The following is a 21,552-nucleotide window of genomic DNA, read 5'->3' as shown; positions in this document are numbered from 1 at the left end:
AGGATGTGCAACAGGTGATGTATGCAGACCTGGCAGTGTCAGCGCGAGGCTGGGGCTGTGTTCACGGAGAAGGGTAGGAAGGGTCTTCAACAGAGGCCTTGAACGCCGAGCGAAGCAGATGAACTTTATCCTGGGAGGTTGAGCAGAACCCCCGATCTGAGGGCCCGCCTCTGCGCACCCCGAGTCGCCACGCCTCTGTTCACGCCGAGCATCCCGTCCGACCGCACTGCTTCACAACTTTGGAATTGTCTCTCGTAATCACCTACAGTTTTGCCTTCTCCGTGAGCCTACTCGTTTCCTTCTGTCGTTCCCAGAAGAGGCGCTCCATACCTGCCTCCAAGGAAAGGCTCAGCCAAACCCCGCGCGTCCCGCGGCTGAGCATGCGCCCGCCGCCTCCCGGACGTGACTCTGGGAACGTCCGCTCCGGCCGGCGGCGGCGGCGGCGGCGGCGGCGGCGGGGTGGAGGAAAGGTGGGCAGGGAGATGCCCCCTCAGTGCGTCCAGGGTCTGCGAACGTCGCCGTCTGGGTTTGGAGCTGGGACGCGCGGTGCTCTCGGCCTCCCAATTTCAGAAGTTTCCGCTGGTTTCAGTAGTTTCCTTAAGCGCCTGAGGGCTTTCTTCCGGTGGGCTCTACATTCAGGCACTTCCTTGGCCACCCATTCACCCTTCAAGGGTCCTCGCCGCCCTCCCGCTGCTAATTAAGTGACGGACGCAGTAGCCAAGGCGACCTCCTGATTGACAGGCATAATTACCAACCAACTCCCGAAGCTTCCGTCTGGACCCGCCCGGCGCGTGGCCGGTGGCCCAATGAAAGAAGTGAAAGCGCCAAAGAGGACGGTAGCGGAGTATCTTAGGTTGTGGCGGTTTCTCGGTGATTGCGCGCTGTGGGCTGAGGCGTTTACGGTGGTCGGACGAAGCTGTGACGTAACATAGCGACAGCGTTGGCAGTCTGAGCGCACTCCTGTGGAGGGAGCCCTTGGTCACGGAGGTGTCGCAGCGCGGAGACAGGTTGCTATTTGAGGGCGCTCTCTCGGAGCCCTTCACGAGTGGGGGAGGGGCAGCGGACGACGAGCGGCCCCGGTCTGCGCTTGCGCAGGCACCCCTGCTGAGCCGGCCCGCACGCACGCGCATGCCCGCTGCGCGCGGAGCCGCGGTGACCGGCAGCACTGCGCGTGCGCGCTGAGGAGCCCGCTGAGGAGCGGCGCTGGCGGACGTCGGGCGGGCGGCGCGTGACGTCGTGAGGAGCGCTTTAAAGTGCGGGTCGGGCCGGGCATCCGGAGGTCTGGTCCGGAGTCAGGCGGATCCAACGCAGCGGCCCAACGCGGCATGAGGCGCTGCCGGCGCCCCTGCCCCCTGGGACGCGGAGAAGGTGGAGGAGGAGGAAGCCCCGTTGCCGCCACCGCTGCATGACCCGCTGCCCCTGAGGTTCGAGCCCTTGCCTAGCCCCTCGACTCCCCCCGCCCGCCCCTCCGGCCTCGCATGGGGGCCTGGCGTTGAGGACCTTCTTTCCTCCGGGGGCCCCGGGGCACGTCCCCCGAGAGCCATGCCCGGCCGCCCTGCCCGCCCCGGAGGACCCTAGAACAGCGTCGCGGGGCCATGGCGGCCGCCAGCGGTTACACGGACCTGCGTGAAAAGCTCAAGTCCATGACGTCCCGGGACAACTATAAGGCGGGCAGCCGGGAGGCAGCGGCGGCCGCGGCCGCCGCTGTGGCCGCCGCCGCCGCCGCCGCCGCGGCCGCCGAGCCTTACCCGATGTCCGGGGCCAAGCGCAAGTACCAGGAAGATTCGGACCCCGAGCGCAGCGACTACGAGGAGCAGCAGCTGCAGAAGGAGGAGGAGGCGCGCAAGGTGAAGAGCGGCATCCGCCAGATGCGCCTGTTTAGCCAGGACGAGTGCGCCAAGATCGAGGCCCGCATCGACGAGGTGGTGGCCCGCGCCGAGAAGGGTCTGTACAACGAGCACACGGTGGACCGGGCTCCACTGCGCAACAAGTACTTCTTCGGCGAGGGCTACACGTACGGCGCCCAGCTGCAGAAGCGCGGGCCCGGCCAGGAGCGCCTCTACCCGCCGGGCGACGTGGACGAGATCCCCGAGTGGGTGCACCAGCTTGTGATCCAGAAGCTGGTGGAGCACCGCGTCATCCCCGAGGGCTTCGTCAACAGCGCCGTAATCAACGACTACCAGCCCGGCGGCTGCATCGTGTCCCACGTGGACCCCATCCACATCTTTGAGCGCCCCATCGTGTCTGTGTCCTTCTTTAGCGATTCCGCGCTCTGCTTCGGCTGCAAGTTCCAGTTCAAGCCTATCCGGGTGTCGGAACCTGTGCTTTCCCTGCCAGTGCGCAGGGGGAGCGTGACTGTGCTCAGGTAACCACCTGGGAGGTGGGGACGGCCCTGCTGCTTTAGCTGCCCACCCTGACCCAGGAGGCAGCAGCTAATGTAGGAGCCTGCGCTTTACGGTTCTGACCCATTCTTCTGTTTCGTGGGTGTGGTGAGCGGAACGGAAAGGATCTGCCTTTAAAACATGTACCAAGAGAGCAGGCAGGGACGGCTCAGGGAACCGTCTAGAATTTGTATCGGGAGGGTAGGTTTGACAAGATCAGGGACCTGACTGAGAATCTAAAGGCATTTTTCCAGAAGGCTAAGATTTTAGGAGTCTGCCCCTTTGTGGTTTTTAGCAAGTCTCTTCTTTATTCTTGGCCTCCATTTTCAAATTTATGTTAAAAAAAAAAGTTGAATTTACCATTTTAAAGTGTTTCCAACTCTGCCATTCATGGTTGCCTTGACAAGAGAAAGTGTTCATGGATTCCGTAACAGAGAAAATACTCACAGAGGAAGGCCCCTGATCATATTTAATTGGTAGACGTTCTCCATTCCCAAGAGGGGGAGTGACTTCCCTGGAATTGAACAGAGTTGTGGTTGGGCCAGGAATCCAGTGCAGCCCACTCTTAAAACCCAGCCCCTGCTGGCTGTAGAGGAGCCCATTGGTCCTTTGTAAGAATGTGTTATCTGTTATCAGGACTAAGTGAAACAAAGTAAAGCTGGTTTCTTTACCTGGAGTTCGGTCTAGTAATTATGTCAGCAGCAGAACTTAGGTTCTTGGCCTATTTTGTATCCCAGACCCTGCTGAGAATTACTTAGTACCCTGGTTTCTAGAGACTTCCTGCTGGAACACCTTTGCTGTTTATATGAAGCAGAACATTTACTTGGAAGCTAAGCTGCCTCCTTCTAGCCCCGAAACAAGTACAGCTAGCAATGGATTCAGTAATCCGCAAACCTCTTCGGGAGGTCTAGACTCCAGTTGTTCTGAGTAGCTCGGTTGACCCCCAAACTCTAGTACGGGATCAGGACACAGATTTTGTTGTGAGCAGTCTAACCTCGGAAGTGCAGTCATGCCGTAGCCTGTGGTTATGGGGAGAAGCAGGGTCCCTGGAGCCCTCTTAATAGCATGAGCAGGTCATCTAGTTTGAGTTGAACAGCTGAGGCTGCTTTCATATCTGGGGATGGCGGCAGATCGCCAAGGTCTCCTGATGGGGAAGTTTGGGAAGTTAGCAGCAGAAGCAGTACTTTGGCTTCCTTACGCATCACTTGCCGCTTTGTCGTTTGGGCTTTGGAGCTTCTCCTCAGACCTATACGTGGTGTTCCTACATTGATGGATTAGCGAAGCCCTTTAAGATGGGATTTCTAGGGCAGATCCTCCCAAGTGGCGTGGAGACAGCTTGGTGTGTTGACTTCATGGCAGGGTGCTAGCTGCTGAAAGGAACTAATGCACGGCCGTTTGGTCTCTTACAGGGATGTTGCTTTCCCCCTAGTCACAGGCCTTCCGGGTGGTGGTGAGGTCTGACAGTAGTCGGGAGTGTGATGGGGAGATCACAAGAGGCAGCTTGTGACTGAGACGCCCTCCACCCCTGTATTGAAGAGCAGCAGTTTCAAGTTCTGAAAATGCAGGTCTGTTAGTGATCAGCAACAGGATTGCGTCATCGGGAAAATTCTCCTCATCTTTTCCTTAGAAAAGTCCTAAAGCTTTCCTAGTCCCTCCAACCCCTCCTGGGTTCTGACTTGGCTGTGGAGTTTGTGTGGGAGGCTCAGCCATGTCCTGAAAAGTGCTGCCCCAAGCTTTGAATCCTCTCATTTGCTTTGGGATCTTGTGGGTGTTCTCTGAGCTGGCTTTCCCGTCTGTAAAGTGGGGGTGATGCCAACTTTCAAAGCCTACTAGAATTCAGTGTGATTTGGTGTGTGATACAGGGCCTGGCGTAGGGTGGAGGCTTGCTTTCATGCACAACCATTTAATGGTTCCCTGCTCTCTCTTTGGGGAAGGGGCCAGGGTTGTGGTGGAGCCTAAAACATGGCTCTTCCCTTCATGGAACTCAGCACAGTGGAGGCCGCAGACAATTACAGCCCAGGAAGGTAACTGCGGGAGTACATTGAGGGGGCACATCTTAACCCATTCTGGAATGTCGGAAGTTTGGGGGAGGAAGTAAGCTGGAACTTGAAGGGTAGCTAGGAGTTAGCCTAGCAGAGAAGGCCTTGGCAGCAGTAGCAGGGACTAGCGTCGGCAAGGGGCTGACGAAGTGCATTGTTAGTGCTCACATCCGCCCTGGGCCTGAAGTCGAGACTTTGCTGAGCTGCCTTGGGGAAGCTCTGCTAGATCAGAGCTCAGCTGTGCTGGGGACGTGTTGGGTTGGCTCATTCTTTGCTGAATGAGGGCTGTCCTGTGCATTGCGGAATGTTTGCAGGTATCCCGGTCTCTAGGCATGAGATGCCAGTGATACCTTCTGCGACAACCAAAAGTCTCCAGACGTTGCCAGGCGTGCCTTGGGGGGGGCAGAATCATCCGTAGTTGAGCTCCACGGCGCCAGGGCTCTGACACCCCACTAATTTAAATCTTACAGCCCCTGCTAACGTAGCGCTCCCAGCTTACTTGGTGTGCGGGTGAGTGAGCGCCTGCCTGTTAGCCGTGGTTCTCTTCAGATGGTGCTTGGGCTCTTCCCCAAGCTGGTCACAGGTAGCCCTTGTTTTCAGTTCCTAGTGGTACGGACCCCAGCCCAGGGGTGAGGGCTGATGCAAGGCTGCATTTCGGACGGGAGCCGAGCGGCTGGGGGGGCTCTGGGAATCTCATGACGCAGACTCCACTGGTCGCTGGCGGTGGTGTCTGGAGCCGTGCGAGGCAACATGGCAGGACTGCAGTTTTATATTCAATGGTTGTCAGTGTGATGTTGGTGTGTGGCACCCGTTGACTCAGCAGTGTCCAGACGTGGGCATTTAGAGCAAGGCCTCACATCCCTCTGGAAGTGCTTCAAACTTCTCTCCAAACCCACTTGGCAGGTGTTTTTCTTTTTTGTCACCTTCCCATCTTAGGCCTGGTTGGATCCCCTGTTAGTGCTGTTTTCTAGGAAAATAAATATATTTTATCACCTCTTCATACCAATTCATCCCACCTTCTTTCTCCTGTTCCCTGTGGGGTGAATGGGCAGATTAAAACAGATTTCAACTGGGTTAATTAGAATAATTACCTCAAGGCTAATTGCTGACTTGCTGCTACCTTTGATCATTGCTGAGTGGTCTGTGTTTGTGGTGGCCACATACCAAGACCCAGGTCTTAGCCACCTGTCTGGAAATTTCTGTGTCACCTGGCCATGGGATACGCAGAGGTGAGCTCAGCCTGTGAGTCCCCAGTTAGCAGTTGATACTGGGTAGAGTGGGCACCCCTGTTAGTTCTGGGCTAAGGGCTGATCTTCTTCAGCTGCTGAAAGGAAAATTTAGCTTTCTGGCTTAAAATAGTTGGGAAAGTAGGGCAGATAGGTCTGGGCCACATCTCCTGTGTGGAATCTTCTGGTTCCCTGGGAGGGGGAGGGACTCGAGGATGAAGTCAGGGCTGTGCATTCCCGGGAGCAGCTCTGGGCCGTGGGGGTCGGCTGCCCTTGGTTCTGCCGGACCTGACACCAGGCAGAGGGCAGCAAAGGAAAGGAGCTGCAGGCGCGCCGTGTCTTACTTACGAAGCTCCGAGCAAGCGGAAGGTGAACAGGGTGGCCGTTTCCGGCTGGGCAGTGGGTGTGCAGCCGTCGCTGAGGTGCGGTGCTTGCTCTCGGGGGTCTCTTTGCAGACTTCTTCCGTGGGAGTGGGTGCTCTGTGTGTGTCCTCTGCTGAGGTCGGTGAAGCTCCCAGGACAGATTGGATCTTGTCACTGGGAAACACAGATGGGCTTTTCTTCTACCCCTCATTACCTACTCCCCCACCCAAAACCAAAAAACCACCACCAGTGTAGCACAGACACCGAAACCAACAGTTAAATTGGAGTTCCAGTGTCACCACTTTAGGTGTTTGACCTTGGGCAAGTTATGTAATCTCCTTGGGCCTTAGTGTTCCTCTGCACAATGGAGCGATGCGTATCCTGGCGTTGTTCCTGAAGATTGAGTCTCTCACGCTGCTGAAGTTCAGGTGAAGTGTGTCGAGATCAGCTGCCTTCCAGACTCAGCTGCGCTCTCCCTCTGTACCTTGGTGTGTACGGACCTGGGACTTGCAGCAGGTTTGCCTGGTTCCTTCTGGATTCAGAAGCCTCAGGACTCGTACCAAGTTAGGCCACGTGCCTGGGAGGTGTGGTCTGGTTATAACGTAAACCTGAGCTCACAGTTGCAGCCTGTGTACGCGTGGTTGGCCTGCTGCCTCCGAAAGCCTAAGCTGCTCAGTAGTGCTGGCCTGTCACTGGTGAGAGGCTTGGGGGGCTGCCCAGAGCAGGACGCCCCTGCCGGAGGGAGGCTGTCACAGGCTGGTGTCTTCGCCAGTCCTTCCTTCCATCTCGGGTCTGTCCTATGCCAGGTAGGGCAGAGTCGAGTCGATGGGAAACGGTGGCCACCTTGGAGATGCGCCTTAACCAGCTCAAGTCTCCCAGACTGTCCCCTGGAGGAGAGACGTACAGTCCCCGTACTGAGTTTTCAGGTTCCTCATTGAACCTGCACCTAAGCCTCCGAGGAGTGACTCGCCGGGATTTCTGTTTCACAGGTGTAGACGGCGAGGCTTCAGAGCAGTAAAGCTGTTGAGCTCAACACGTATTTCATTGTGTCCACCGTGTGCAGAGATGAGTAAGAGCTTTACAGAGCGTTGTCTTGTAGGGAAGACAGGCTCCACCAGGCCAGATGTAGCAGTAGCGAGGCGTGGGTGGGCAATGTGGGGGAACCCAGCCCCGGGAGTTGAGGAAAGCTTCCCAGGGGCGGAGACTCAGGAGTGGAAGGTGCAGAGCTAGTGGGTGACGCAGCCACGTGCTGTCTGTCGTGATGCTTGTGGCATACTAGTCACTGCTGCGTGGGGTGCGGGGGGCGCAGGGGGGCTCAGCCAGGCAGGCTGACCAGCTCGAGGTATTTCCTCCTTTCCTTGTCCTGTGAAAACAAAACAGCAGGAAGCGCTGGCACTTCTCTTCACGCTACAGGTAAGGTGGGCCCAGGGCGTGTTAAGTTCCAAGCTGGCAGACTGGGACTTGTAGGGAGTAGGTTCCTTAGCAGTAAATAAGCCTCTGCTGGACACTTGCTGCTGAAGCGTGGCCAGAAGAGGGTCCCTCGGTCAGGACATTGCGCCTCCCGCCCCAGAGGAGCCTGATACTTTGAGGAGGGCTCAGTGGGCTGTGGCACAGCTGCCAGGGAGGCCGAGAAGACCGTGCTCATGAACTCGTCAGGCGGAGCCAGAGCCACGGTCACCTTCGTGGGCTCCTGCAGTCTTACCTCCTCACGAGTTCTTCTGCGGCCTGGGCTCTGGCGGGAACCTGGCAGGGCTTGGTGTTCATTCTAGAGCCCTTTGGGGGTGGGGACAGTTAAGGTTTGACAAACACCTGGGTTTGCTCCAGAATGGCGTTAAGGGCAGAGTTTCCTTGTTGCAGATGGGAAAGCAGGCCCCTCAGTAGTCGAGTCAGGCAGATGGGTACCACTTGTTAACAGTGGGGAAGATGCCCGCATCCAGCGCTGCAGACCTGGCTTTAGGAAGGTGCCTCGCAGGACCTTTGGGGAATTGGACTCAACATTTGGGGAAGTCCTGTGTGTGTATGGCTCTCTCTTGCATCCCAGACCTGACTCCTTGATGTGGAGTGACGAGAGCATAGGAGAGCTAGAGCCCCTCACCCTGGGCATAGGGCCCAGGTGGTCTCTGCTGCTGGCAGGTGCCCGCGGCGGGGCCTGGAGCGCATCTCTTGGGCAGGTGCTGAACCCGAGGCTCTGGCTTGTGTCAGGTATCTAGTAAGTGGGAGTGGGGTACCAGGCACCCTGCATTGTCTAACTTAATTCTCCCACTGCCCACTTCCAGGGGTGTCAACCATGTTGTCATATAACTCTGTAATCCTGCCTGGGAGGGAGGAGGCACTGTCCCCCTTTAAAAATTTTATAATCATTAATGGCCACAAAAGAATACCTAAGTTACAAAGCATAACAAAATGAATGCCTACTGTTGTCCATATTACAGATGAAGAAACAGGGGCGTAGGCCCAGCCTATGACTTAACCAAAGTCACAAATCTAGCAGGTGACAAAGCTCAGGTTCAAACCCAGGTCTGCTCAGTGCCTCAATCCGTGTGGCGTTTCTCACTGAGGGCCTCCAGGTAGTGAGAGGTGTAACTTAAGAGAAAGTCTTTGGTCACTGCTCGGTTAAAGGCAGTGGATTCATCTGCTATCGTTATTCTAAAATCCTTTAACATACTAATGCTTTTTTAAACTCTTTAATATTTTCCAATTTTGATTTGACTGTGGACATTTGTCCATAGTCTCGTGTGACTGATGTTCACAGAGAAAACTGAAAAACTCTGAATTAGGAGCAACTCTGGGGGGAAATTCCTAAGACAAAGGTTCTTTTTTCTGCCCCTAGTATGGCCTCAAATCAGATTCCAAATCAGAGTGCTTCCCTCTCAGACTTAGTTTCCATTTGCTCTTTCCTCTAGGTCTTGCCCAGGGTCGGGGTAGCCGGGCCATTTTGAGGAGTACTTGCCTGGTCTGGTTTCTCTGACAGTTAAGCATGTGTGTTTAAACATGTGTCCCTTGAGAAGGGAGCCGATTAGCAGCCATGTGGAGACAGATTTGTTGTCTAGGGATGGTCAGTGGAATCCTGAGAAGGAAGAGAAGGTTGAGCAAGGCCTGTGGCCAAGTGTGTTTCAAATGTGTAGAATGGCCTCAGCTCAGTGGAGGAACTTGGGGCTGGGGTGACCCGTGGGTACCAAGCTCCCATGTATGTGAGGGGCTCGGGAAGCTGAGTTTGCTTCCACAGTTTCAAATTGAAAAGACATTAGCTGTGAACAGTCATGTACATTCAGTGGTCTGGGAGCACTTTTAAAAATCATATAACTTGATGAAAATAGGTATTTGTGATGGAAATTCTTAAAATATCCCAAACACAGCTGTCTTGAAGATTTTGAATTCCCCCCGCCCTCCAAATGGAGGTTTTTGAAAGCTTTTTTTCAAGTAAACAAATTCTCTTTTTGAACGTTGCAGTCTTATTATCCTTAGTGACTCAGTGCTGTCAGCGTCTGCCGTGGCTTCCTCGGCAAGTCGCAGGGTGGGGACAGGGAGGGAAGTGTCACCAAGGTCTGGCCTCAGTCACTCCAGCTGCCTCCACAGTGACTGAAGGTGCACCCTGTTGGAGGTCCTTTAAAAGAAGGGTTCCTGGCCTGTGCATGTAGATGCCTGCTTCCGCTTCTGCCAAAAGCCCTCCTTTGCCCATCCCAGGTCTTCCTTGCACAGTTTCTGGGTATAAGTGTAGTGGAGCTTCACGTGTTGTTTCTCTTCCATGTAGATCTTTGAACCTCTGAAATAATGGGGCAGAGGGTGGCCATAAGACCTGGACTGTACTTTTTCTCTGTGCCCCCCGCCCCCGGAACTTGGGTTGTCTGCCTACTCTCCATGCTCATAGGCTCTGTGTTTCCTTTCAGTGGATATGCTGCTGATGAAATCACTCACTGCATACGGCCTCAGGACATTAAGGAGCGCAGAGCGGTCATCATCCTCCGAAAGTAAGTGCCCTGGTGCCGGCAGCCGCAGGCCTATCGGAGGTGCTCTTAGAACTGGGCTCCTCTGTATCAGCAGCGTGGCCTCGTGAAGCCTGGAAGGGGAAAAGGTTGGAAGGCGCTTTGGTTTGAATTCTGTGAGGATAAAGCTGTTTTTGTCTTTTCTTCAACAGAAACTTAGGTTCTGTGGCTGTTTAACCAGGAAGTTTAAGACTGAACCAAAGCACGCGCTCCTGGTGTTTATGGGAACAGCCTTAAAACAAGATTTGGGGAACAGTTTTCCAACCCCCCCCCCCATTCCACCTTCTCGATCCTTATTTGTCATGTGCTGTTGCTGATTATTTTTAGACTGTGCCTTAGCAGCCTGCTTTACAAATGCCTGGGTTTCCGCTTTTGGGAGGAGCAGGGAGTGAGAAGCGGTAAGGAGCGCGGCCGGTGACGCTGCCGTGCTCTGCAGGCACGTAGCGTGTGTCTGTCCCTCCTGGCCGGGGAGTCGGGAAGGACTGCTGCCAAAGCCGGCCGCTCTTCTTTCTGCTCGTGGGGTGAATGGACTGACCGAAGCAGACTGTGGGTCAGGACAAGTCTGCCTTTCGAGGGGACTCCTGAGAGGTGGCGCGATCGCCCGGGTGGGAACCCCCGTGAGGAGGGCGCGGGGTCTGTCCCGGGGCTCACCTTTCCTTCTTCTTTTTTTCAATTTAAATAAACTTCGTTCATTAGAACAGTTTTAGATGTGCAAAAAGTGGTGAAGATGGTACTGGGAATTCCCGAGTGGCCCACACCCGTGTCCCCTGGTGACATCGTGTGTCGCTTGGCGTGTTTGTCACTATCAAGAGCCAATATTGATCCATGAGTATTAAGTCCACACTCGACTCAGATTTGTACACAAGTGTGTTAGTTTTTACCTGATGTACTGGTTTTGTTCCAGGGTCTCACATTTAGTTCTCATGCCCCCTTAGTCTCCTCGTGGCTGGGACAGTTTCACAGATGTACTTTATTCGTGATGACACTGGCTGGGCAGGTATTTTGTAGAACATCTCTCATTTGGGCTTTGTGTCCTGTGTGTCTCACGATTAGACGGGGGTGGAGGTTTGGTGAGGAAACCCACAGAGGGCGAAGCACCCTTTTTATGTCCTGACCTGTCCAGGGCCCAGGACTCACCTCTGTTGACGTTGACCTTGATCGCCCGACTGAGGCACGTGCATCAGATCGCTGCCCTCTAGAGTTACCCTATTTTTCCCAGCTGTGCCCGTCAGGGGGAAGGTCATTGTGTGCGGCCCACACAGAAGGACGGGAGCTAGCTCCACGTCTTCAAGGGGGGAGTAGCCGCACAAGTTACGTGGGATTCTGCACAGGAATTGTTTCTTCCCCCCATTTGTTTATCTCTTTATTCAGTCATTTCCTTACAGCAGTATGGACGCGGGGGTTTATTTGTGCTCTCCTGTTCCAGGTTTGACTCTCTTTAGTCCTCATTCTGGCTTGGCCGTCTTTTTAACGTTAGTCGCTAACTTGGGTACTTGGCCCTTTGGGCCTTGAACCCCAGAATAATGTGGTGGTGAAGTCTCTTTGGCATGGCTCTGCCACTTGGTCAAGTCAAAACTTGGAGTCTCTGTTTTATCACCTGTAGCCTGGAGGTGATTCAAATCTGTGGGACGGCACAGTGGTGCAGGCAGAGCGCTGGGCACATGTGAGGGCTCCAGACACGCACGGCTCAGTGTCTCTCCTCTAGCCCAAGTGTGTTCCCAGAACTCATCAGAGAAGGGTTTCTATCTGCCTTTTCCCTTTCTTTTCCTGTGATTCCCCGCGCAGGCCAAACCCCAGAACCTGGAAGTGGTGAAGCCCAGGGTGTAGCGCCTTACTGGGCATCCTGCCCACTCATTTCTTCTCGGGCTCTACTGGTACCTCCAGCCGCAGCCAGGGACAGCCGGCCCCCCAGGCCAGGAGCCTGGCAAGGAACTTCCAGGGGGATCGAGAACCAGAGCAGCACCTTCCAGGTGTTGCCTTCAGGCCTCTCCCAGTAGGCGATGTCAGGGAAGGCGGCATTGCAGGTGCGGTGGAGGTCAGCTTGCTCTCCCAGCGCTTTCCTTGCCCTGGAACGGTGGCTCCCCAACCTGGCCGCCCAGCCTGGCGGGCTCAGATGCTCCTTGGTAGCACTGAGTATCTATAGTTGATGAGCTCCCCCGAGAAGCTCTTTAGCCATCTGGGCCCCTGACTGTGGTCTGACCTCAGAATGGCTGTTGTGGGTGCTGGAAGCTCTTTGACCTGACTTGAGTGGTCCCAGGAGCCAGTCAGGGACTAGGCTGGAGGGGAGACACACGCAGCTTCGGTGTGAGAGGGCTGAAGAGGTGCGTGAGGAGGCCCCCGCAGCCTCCCCAGGCAGCTGGCACACAGGCTGTTGCATCAAATCCAAGCCACTTTGCCTGTCCATCCAACCTCGTCTCTTCTGCTTCTCACATACGTTAAAGTACTTGCCGTTCCTAGTGTGCTCCGTGGGCTTGGGTCCTGGGCTCTTGGAACAGTGTGGCCTGTTGGGAATACTTTCCCATCTTAGGATGTTCATGTCTGATCCACACCCTACCCCCCAGAGGACCCACGTACACACACTGAAAGTTGGTTAACCTAGCCATCCTTGAAAGCTCAGGTGTTGACTGTTTTTTTTTAAACTTTTTTAAGTGTGTTTTTCCAGGACCCATCAGCTCCAAGTCAAGTAGTTGTTTCAGTCTAGTTGTGGAGGGCGCAGCTCACACTGGCCCATGTGGGGATCGAACCGGCAACCTTGTTGTTAGGAGCACCGCGCTCCGACCAGCTGAGCTGACTGCCCGGCCCGGGTGTTGACTGTTCTGACATGCAGGGAGCATCACATACATGCCTGTGGTCCTCTCCGCACACCCCTTCCCTCTACACTTGCCATTGTGAGTTTCCGAATCTGCGTTCTGGGGGCAGAGACGTCCTTTTTCATCTAGGGCTCAGCACGAGGCCTGGCCCAGAGGAGGAGCAGCTCCAGAGTAGCTCAGGGGCTGGTCTTAGAAAAGGACAAGCTGGTGACAGGACGAAAAGGGGAGCATCCTGGCTCAGATGTTGCCCAGATACTGGGTATGGCCTTGGGGGTACCTGGCTTACTTGATGTCTTCTGGTGAAGTCGTGTGCAGATGGGTGCAATTTGGGCATTGAGCCTGGCCCTGCCCGCCATAGGCAGAGGGGTACAGCCAGTCCGTCTGCCCTTAAACAGGCTTCTGAGGGCGGGCCTTGGGGCGCTGTCACTGTCTCAGGTCTGGCAGAGCTGGGATGGTCTTTCTCGGTGTCATGGAGGGAAATGGGGGTGGCGGCTGCCAAGTGCTGTCTGGCTCAGCACAGTGCAGCTCTGCTGACTGGCTAATGCTGTCGTCGTCGTGGTCGTGCGAATGGTGCTGTCACTTCTCACAGGGAGGCCGGGGAGACTGGGCGTGACGTGAGCGCTTGTGGAGGAGTGAGGTCCTCGGGTTGCCGTTTAACGTAACAAGCTCTGGGAGGGCACGACCAGTGAGGGCGGAGTGAGGTCTAGAACCGGGGGCTCCTGGTGCTGGGTATGGTGGTCCCTTGGTGGTTGGCACAGGCACAGTCCAGCGCCTGCTGCTGCCCGTGTCACTGGTGTGGGTGGTGAGCTTAAGAAACAAAGTGACATCCAGAGGGCTTTCTTGCCCCTGCTGTGCACATTGAGAGCTGGTGAGCTAGAGCGTTTTCAGGGGCCAGGGGGCTACTCCAGAGAGCGGGGTGAGGCGGTAGCTGCAGGCTGGTCACCCCTCAGCACCCTTCAGCTTCCCTGAGTGTCACTGCCCCCGCCCATGAGCGTGCTGGGCGGCCCGCCTCTCTGTTAATCATTGGTTCTCCGGCGGGGAAGCCAGACCGAAGCTTTTTGAAGATGTGCTTACAGTTTCAGATCACTGGTTAGAGAAGGCAGGGGCTGGCCAGCTGCTGGGGTGTAGGAGTCATTGGGGCCGGGGGGTGGGCGGTTCCATGTTTTCCACAATCCCTGATGTGCAGCCTTCTGAAGGACCTTAAGAGCTGCCCCATGTCTAACACTCAGCTCCTAGGTGCTGGGCGCTGGGTGCAGCACGGCGTGCACATGAATCCTTAGCGCAAGCTGTGTGAACCCCGGAAAGGGCTTAGGTGGGAAGCGCGCTGCCTCGGGTGATCTGGCTGGTCTGGAAGGATCTGTGAGCAGTGATTCCTGACTTGGAACATGGAGCATTGACCGTGCACAAGCACCGGAGGCAGGCCTGCAGGGAACGCAGCTCCCTTAGTGCTTGGTGTGCGGTGGGTGGGCAGCGCAAGCAGAGTGAGCGCGTCCCACAGGCATGGTGTGTTCCCTGGGGCCCAGCAGAAAAGAAACAAAAACACAAAGTTACGTTCAGCTTGGGGGGGGGGGCATGTGTAAGGTGGGGTCGTGGTCTGGCTCCTGAACCCGACCTTGCTGCTAGGCGGGAATGGTCAGCTCAAAGGCCGGAGGCAGGAAGTGTCGGGGACCGTGTGGTTGAGGGGCGACGGAGAAGGAGGCCTCGGATCAGCATTTGATCATTAGGAGACGGCTCTGGCCCTCGGAGCCGTCTAGTTGGTGGCCACTCACCAGTCCCTGGGTCTTCAGGAGGCCCCCCCGGCTGCACCGGGTCTGCGTACACTATTCCTGCACGGTTAGCCTCTCCGGTTACGTAGCTGAAGTGGTCCAGGCAGTGTGAATACACTTCCTGGTCAACTGAGGCCCAGCTCACATGAGGCAGAAGCTGGCACAAGCAGCGGAGGTTCATTTGCCGAGTGTTAACCATGGCTGGTGTGAACGGACTCTGCTCGTGCCAGGGACATGCTTAGTGTGGTCTCTTCTCATTCCCTTCGTCCTCCGGGGGAAGGGCAGACACCTCCTCGCCAGGGATGGCTCTCCAGAGAAGTGCCACCTGAAGTGAGTCAATATGTGGGCTCCAGGCAGCCACAGAAGAGGCTTAGGGGCAGACAGTTCAGGCAGAGGAGAGGCTCTTTATAGAGGCGTGCAGTCTGGGGCTCTTAGGTAGGACTTTCTAGAACACAGTAGAGATGGGGTGGAGCAAGCGATACATTCAAAGCGAGTCAGAAAAGGCTTTGTGCTGTGCCAGCGAAACCTGGTTGGCGCTGGGGAGGCGGTGGCGTGAGAGATGTGCAGGGAAGAGACTGTGTGAGAAGCTAAGCGGCTGGTGTGGTCGTTCGGCCCAAGGGGAGCCCCTCCCTGAAAGCAGGGCAGCTCAGATGCGAGACTGTGTAGATGGGCCGAGGGTGAGAATGGACGCTGTCCTCTGGCCTCCGTCCCTCAGGGATGGCCAGCTCTTGGTGTCCCTGACCGTGGCCACGCCTGAGACATCACCCTCACGGAGACCCCAGCCACTGCTTCTGTTTGCACGATTCTTCTCCCCTGTGCCAAGGGGTAGCCCGCCTTTGTGTGCTGGTCCGATGAGTGTGCCCACATGCATACGCCCTGCCCACGTGGCAGCCTGACCAGCCTGTCATGTCCACACCTGTACAAGGAATAAGGGAGCAGTGAGACCATTGGGGGGTGAGTGGCTCGGGCTCCTGGCCTGGCTCTGCCCCTCTCGCTGACTACAGGGCAGTTACCTGCGCCCTGTGTTCTCGCCTGTGAGTGGGCGCAGTTGTGCCGGGGATGATTCCACTGAAGAGCGCTGAGCGGGTTCCCTGCCCCTTCCTCACCACAGCCCCGTGGGCTTGCTCAGGTGGGGCTGAGGGAGGCTGGCCGGTCCACGCCCAGTGTGAGCAGAGGCACGTGCCGCGGGAGGAGAGGGACACCGGTGGCCCCGGTGGGGGAAGCCAGTGTGGTGTCGGGCCTCCTGCTTCTTTGACCCTACCAAGCCGGAACTAGGGGATCCCTGGGCTCTCATGACGCGGGCCCTGTTACCTGGCTGGCATCTGTGGAACCCGGGCTCTTGGAGCTCTGCGTTAGGCCCGTGCGTACGACGTGGTGCCAAGCAGGCTGTCCTTGCGGCCTGGGTGTCTTTCAGGCTGCGTATAGGAGGAGGTGTGGACCATGTGCTTGGGGTGCCCTCCCTTTGGGTAACGCCTTCCTGTGCCTTTCAGGCTCTTCTGACCACGGCAGGCTTCTGCACCGGCCAGAACTGCCTTGTGGGGAGCAGGGTGATGTTGGAGGAAGATGGGGCTGGATACTGTTGCAGGAGAGAGTGGCCCAGGTCTGGCCTTTGGGGAGTCTGATACTCAGGGGTGCTGGAGCTTAGACCGAGGAGCCCTGGTCAGTCAGACAAGGGGTTGCTCAGAGGTGCCTGCCGCCCCCCCTCCTGCCTCCTCACGCCCTTGGGAAAGGCAGGCTTCGTAGCGCTAGGCTGCGGGGTGGGGGTGGAGCCAGAAGTTGGGAGAGTGGTTGGCAGCAGGGCCTGAAGTGCAGACTGGGTCGCCGTTCCCAGCGGTGGTCGTGGGCCCGGGCAGCGAGCCCGCCTGGGCTTCCAACACCATCGTCAGGTCGCAGCTGTGTGACTTAGGCCAGTGACTTGCTCTGTGAGTTAGCATTGCTTCTCACCCCCACGGTGGGCATAGCCCTCCCCAGCAGCTTCTCTGGAGGATTCCGTGAGTGATAAAGCAGATGAAGGGGGCACCTGGGGCAGAGTCAACTGCCTCCTTCCCCTCAGGTCCCAGGGTAACGTGTTATATTAGTGCCAGCTGGCACATCGTCCCTTTATTGTGGCTTCCCCCATACCTTGGCCCAATCCCTGCTTTGTCCTGGGGGCTGTCCTGCCACCCTGGGTGACCTTCCTGGGTATGGCAGTCTGCCTGGGTCACCCTCACCTCCCCTGCCTGGCTGCCTCGCTGTGACCCCGGCTCACAGGTAACTCAGATCTGGAACGCAGCTCTTCGTTCCTGTTGCCACTCGAGGACGCCCAGGCCCGGCCCAGGCCTCTGCTGGAACGGGGCTTCCTTACTCCAGACTCGGGGCTGTGTGCACTGAACCTCGAGATGCCTGGCCTGTCCCTGGGAAGGCCGTGCTCTGACGTTAAGCTGCTGGTGGGCTCTGGGCTCGGGATCCAGCTGTAGCCTGGCTTCCTGCAGCTCGGTGGCCTTTTGGAAGTGGAAGGAGGACAGGAGCTTCTCTTGCTTTCTGAGATGTGCATCTAACAGCCCTGGGGGATGTGTCAGGAGCCGTTGGGGGCCCCAGAGCTTATACTGTCCCCAAAGTGGCTACAGGAGGCTGCAGGGCCATTTCTGATCATTCCTCCTCTGAGAGCTGCCCCTTGATGGTCACAGAGCTGTCATGTGGGGGGTAGGGAGGAACAACCCCCGTAGGCAGGCAGAGAGCAGCAGAGCCAGCCCGTGTCCCTGGCCTGTCCCCCAGCCTCTCCAGCAGTCCTAGACCCATAATGAGGGGCTTGCCACCACTGCCCCTGGCTGCCCAGGCAGGCCGCCGAGTAGTAAGTAGCTCAGGAAGGCAGGGCTTGGCCCGCGTCAGCTGTGCCTGCGTGGCAGGGTGTGCTTGTGTTTTCCAGCCCCAGCCCAGAGGTGTGTAGGCCTGGCTTGGAGTCTCACCTGGGCTTAAACCTTTCTCCCGTGACTTCCAGCACATGTGACTTCCTGTCTTTCTGACCGTTTCCCGTCTGTATCGCAGGCCAGCCAGTAGGGGTGGGGGCGCGGTGAGCACTGCTCGCAGTTGTTAGCAAGAACGCCAGGAGGCCTAGGGCAAGGCATGGCTCGGACTCCCCGCCATTCTCTTCCTTAGTGTGCTTCTGAGGGTGTCCTTTGAGTCCTGCCCTGACCCCAGAACCTTTTTCCTCAGAAGCAAATTACTACTTTGTGCCCAGCAGCCTATGGGAAAGGTGCCTTCAGGCCTTCTGCCAGCTGTGCCCCATCACTCCTCATCGCAGGCCTCGCTCCTGCCCCTTGCTGTACTGGCCCCACTTGCCTGCCTTCTCTGTACCGTACAACGTACTTCGGGTTTCTCTGAGGTTTCCCTGGCCTGGGACTCAGGTCACGGCCCTCGCCACCGTCCTGCCCAGCTTCTCCAACCCCTCTTCCCTGTCCATACTTGCATGTTCTCCCTTTCCTGGGCAGTGTATTCCTTAAAACTCCCAGCTGGTGGTAGGTGGAGATTTTGCCTTCAAGAGCCCTGGCCTCGGTCAGTCTCGGCGAACGGGCAGAAGCCGCCAGGTGGCGGTGATAGGACCAGAGCCCGGTGCGCAAGTGTGGAGCTGGGTCTGGGCTCTCCTGCTGACACAGCCTCAGTGTCCCCATGTGAGGGAGCGGGGAAGCTCACTGTTGCCCTGCAGCTCTTCACAGGCCTGGGCCAGGGCAAGCTTCTGTCTTGGGGTTTCCGGCCAGGATGCGGTCCAGTGGAGTCTGTGGTACCCACCAGTAGGCCTTCGGTCCTCTGGCAGGTGGAGTGGACGCCCCTGGACAACCTCGCCTGAGTGGGGGGAGGTGGGGATGCCTCATCCAACCGAAGGAGCGCCCTGGGGTCTTTCCCCTGGGGCGGTAGATCCTCGTGGTGGAAGTCTCCAAACACGAGTATTCTCCATCCCTGCCCTTGAGCCTGAATCTAAGGAGCATCTGGAAGTCAGCGGGCCAATCGCTATGCAGCACGAGGAGACGGGGGCACCGAGCGCCGCTGCCGGCCTCCCGTTCAGCCTGGCTGCAGAGAGCCTCGGTCTGACAGGGTGTACACCCCACGAGAGTCCCGCTGGTCATCCCATGCCTGTTTCTTTTGCAGGACGAGATTAGATGCACCCCGGTTGGAAACAAAGTCTCTGAGCAGCTCCGTGTTGCCACCCAGCTATGCTTCAGATCGCCTGTCGGGAAGCATCAGGGACCCCGCTCTGAAACCCAAGCGGTCCCACCGCAAGGCAGACCCTGATGCTGCTCACAGGTACAGCTTAGGAGCCGCGGGGTAAGATGGGAGGTGGTTAGGGGCCTGGCATTGCCCACCTCTCGAAAGCCTTGTGTGTGGTTCCCTGGGTAGGGGGCATTCACACGTCACCCCTGACTCATTGCCTGTATCCCCAGAGAGAAGGGGTTGGGCCGAGACTGGTAAGTGGGAACGCTTCGTGGCCTGCCCATGCCTCACCTTTTTTCAGTCCACCCAGCAGACAAACGCTCCTGTGGGTTGTACATAAGTGTTAGGAGGCAAACGCAAACTTGGAAGGTAGTGGGTAGGGACCCCTTTCAGGGGCTGGGAAGGTTTCTGAGGACGTGCTGTTCCTGGCCGAGAAAGACCTGTGGGGAGGGCAGCGCAGGCAGGAGGTCCCGCGTGGCCTGCAACTCGGAGGCAGGAGGGGCGGGGGCAGAGAGAAGCCTGAGCGGTAGGGGCCACAGCGGGACCACGCAGCGTCCAGAGGCTGGCGTGGGGCAGGTCTGTGTCCGGCGGCCTCGGAGCCAAGCCGGCCCCACGTGTGCACGGTCACGGCTCAAAGCCAGGGGGGCCGCGGGCACTCGGGGCCGGCACTGCGCTGCCCGCTTCTGCCCGCACCACCCCGTGGAGAGCTGCGGGCGGGGCGAGCAGGCCGCAGGCCCACCTGGGCGGTGCTCAGCCTCGGGTCCCCCCACAGGCCCCGCATCCTGGAGATGGACAAGGAGGAGAACCGGCGCTCCGTGCTGCTGCCCGCGCCGCGGCGCCGGGGCGGCCTCAGCTCCGAGAACTACTGGCGCCAGGCGGCCGAGGCGGGCGGCGACTGCTCGGCAGCGGCGGGCGGCCCCGCGCGCAAGGTGAAGATGCGGAGGCACTGAGGCCCCTCGGGGACGGCCTTCCTCCTCACCCAGCGCCCGCCGGCCTTGGGCTCGTTCGGAGGGGCTGCGTGGTTGGTTTCTTTGTGTTGATCCTTACATTATTTTCCTCGATTCGTTGCCTGATAAGGCCGAAGAGCAGCACTGGCTGGGACCTGGTTCTCATGTTCTTGGTGTTCCTGCTGGATGGAGAGGCTGCCAGAAGCTTATGCTGGAGTGGCCAGAAGAGGCCCGGGGGGCAGCCGACCTCACGTGGGGCTGTGTCAGGCTGGTTTTATTTAAAAGCATCAAAATGTTTCGGTTAAGAAAATTCTTGTTTTGCTTTCCGTGTAAATCTTTGTTGTAAATGAAATTCAGTCTCCTGCCCACCCGCCCGGTGTCTGCTGGGTTGAGGTCTCCTGGCCTTGCTGGCCCCACAGGGGTCCTGCTGTCCTCCCACCTCCCACCTGCTCTCCAGGCCCCAGAAACTCACGCAAACACCCTCTTCTTCCTGTGGCAGAGTCATTCAGGGTGACGGGGCAGGGGCTTACCCAGTGCGAGCCCCTGCAGCCACCCGGAGCTATTGACGGCGCTCGGGCGGCTTCCATGCCACGGGCCGCTCTGCCCACAGGCCCCTGGCTGCGCCCGTCCTGACCTCTCACCAAGAGCATAGGCGTGTGATTGTATGGGACAGTTAGACTTACCATGTCGGGGCAGTGTTAGGAATTGTTTCTAGCTACAGGGACTGGTGTCCTTCCAAGTCTAGCATTTGGGGTATGGAAAATTGTGGCGTGTGGTAGGGTTTTTGTTTCGTTTTGAGTTTTTATTTTTTCCTTTGATCTCTTGGCTTTTTCCTTTCCCTTTCCTTTCTCGTACATTGGCCAACTTGGGCCTTCTTCCCATGTCATCCCTGTAGGAAGGGGCCTGCCTCCCGTGTCCGCCTGCAGCACACATCCAAGGCCAGGGCTCAGGCCTGCAGACTGTCCTCTGCCTCGGGTGTGGGAGCAGGGGAAGGGGCTTATAAAAAATAGTAATGAAAGGGGGGGAAAAGTGAAGTCTTTGGCAGTTTCTGCCTACTTAGATCCTTGAAGGTTGCAAGGTTTTGCTGATCTAGATTCATTAGAAATGTCTCCTTGCCAGCCAGGGCCAAAGCCAGGCCTGCTGAGAACAGAGGCCCGCCCAGTCCCCAGGCTGCCACCACCCCAGGGGGACCTTATCTTACAGAAGCCCAGGCCCAAGGCTGCAGAAATCTGGGGCAGCCACCATCCAGAAGCCCCTCTCAGGGGCCAGGACTCCTTTGCCGGTGTGGATTCCTCAAGTTGGAACTGCATAACTAAAGCAGTTGCAGTTTTATTTTTTTTTACAGCTTTTTTCCCAAAAATGATTTGTAGTTGTGTGTGTGCAGCACTTTGCCCTGATATGTGTGCTCTACAATAAAAACCAAATCTAATATATTTTGAAACAGTTGTCTGATGTTAATCGTAAGCGAGGGCTTGCCTTTGGTGCCTCCTTCCTCCCTGGATTTGCTCCTCAAACTCAGCTGGTTGGGAGTGGGCAGAGCGCATTGCCCACTAGGGCTCCGGAGGGACCAGTCGCTGACGCAGGGCTGAGGGCTGAAGGTGGGCCTGCCTCCTGCCTGCTGCCTTCTCTCGTGCTCCAGGAGCATGGATTTCACAAACCGCGTGTCCACGTGCTGGGCCACAGGGGCCAGGAGTTCTGGAAGGGTGATCAGAGAGGCTGTGTGCCAGTGAAGGAGGGACAGCATGAGCAAAGGCAGAGGAGAAGATACGCAAGTGGTTTTGCACATGAAACAAATTCTTGAGTTCTTAGTATCTGCCATCCAAGTCCACACTGGCCTCAATAGTGAGCAAAAC

General features: G+C 57.2%; 1 protein-coding gene across 2 annotated transcripts; it reads left to right on the top strand.

Annotated features, from left to right (window-relative positions):
- The first annotated feature begins 451 nt into the window (after nucleotides 1-451).
- On the top strand, nucleotides 452-21,132 carry ALKBH5 (alkB homolog 5, RNA demethylase). Of its 2 annotated transcripts, XM_019753755.2 has the most exons (4): nucleotides 456-2,365; nucleotides 9,896-9,976; nucleotides 18,690-18,845; nucleotides 19,525-21,132. In XM_019753755.2, exons 1-4 carry the CDS (start codon nucleotides 1,596-1,598, stop codon nucleotides 19,700-19,702), a joined length of 1,185 nt encoding a protein of 394 aa, XP_019609314.2. In that variant the 5' UTR covers nucleotides 456-1,595; the 3' UTR covers nucleotides 19,703-21,132. The 2 variants fall into 2 exon arrangements, with proteins under 2 accessions (XP_074176622.1, XP_019609314.2); XM_074320521.1 differs by lacking the exon at nucleotides 9,896-9,976 and having other exon boundaries at nucleotides 452-2,365.
- Nucleotides 21,133-21,552: the final 420 nt, after the last annotated feature.

Source organism: Rhinolophus sinicus, linkage group LG15 (assembly GCF_036562045.2).
Source record: "Rhinolophus sinicus isolate RSC01 linkage group LG15, ASM3656204v1, whole genome shotgun sequence".
Classification (NCBI taxonomy): domain Eukaryota; kingdom Metazoa; phylum Chordata; class Mammalia; order Chiroptera; family Rhinolophidae; genus Rhinolophus; species Rhinolophus sinicus.
Note: the sequence above shows the minus strand (reverse complement) of the source record. Positions and strands in the feature narration are given on the sequence as shown.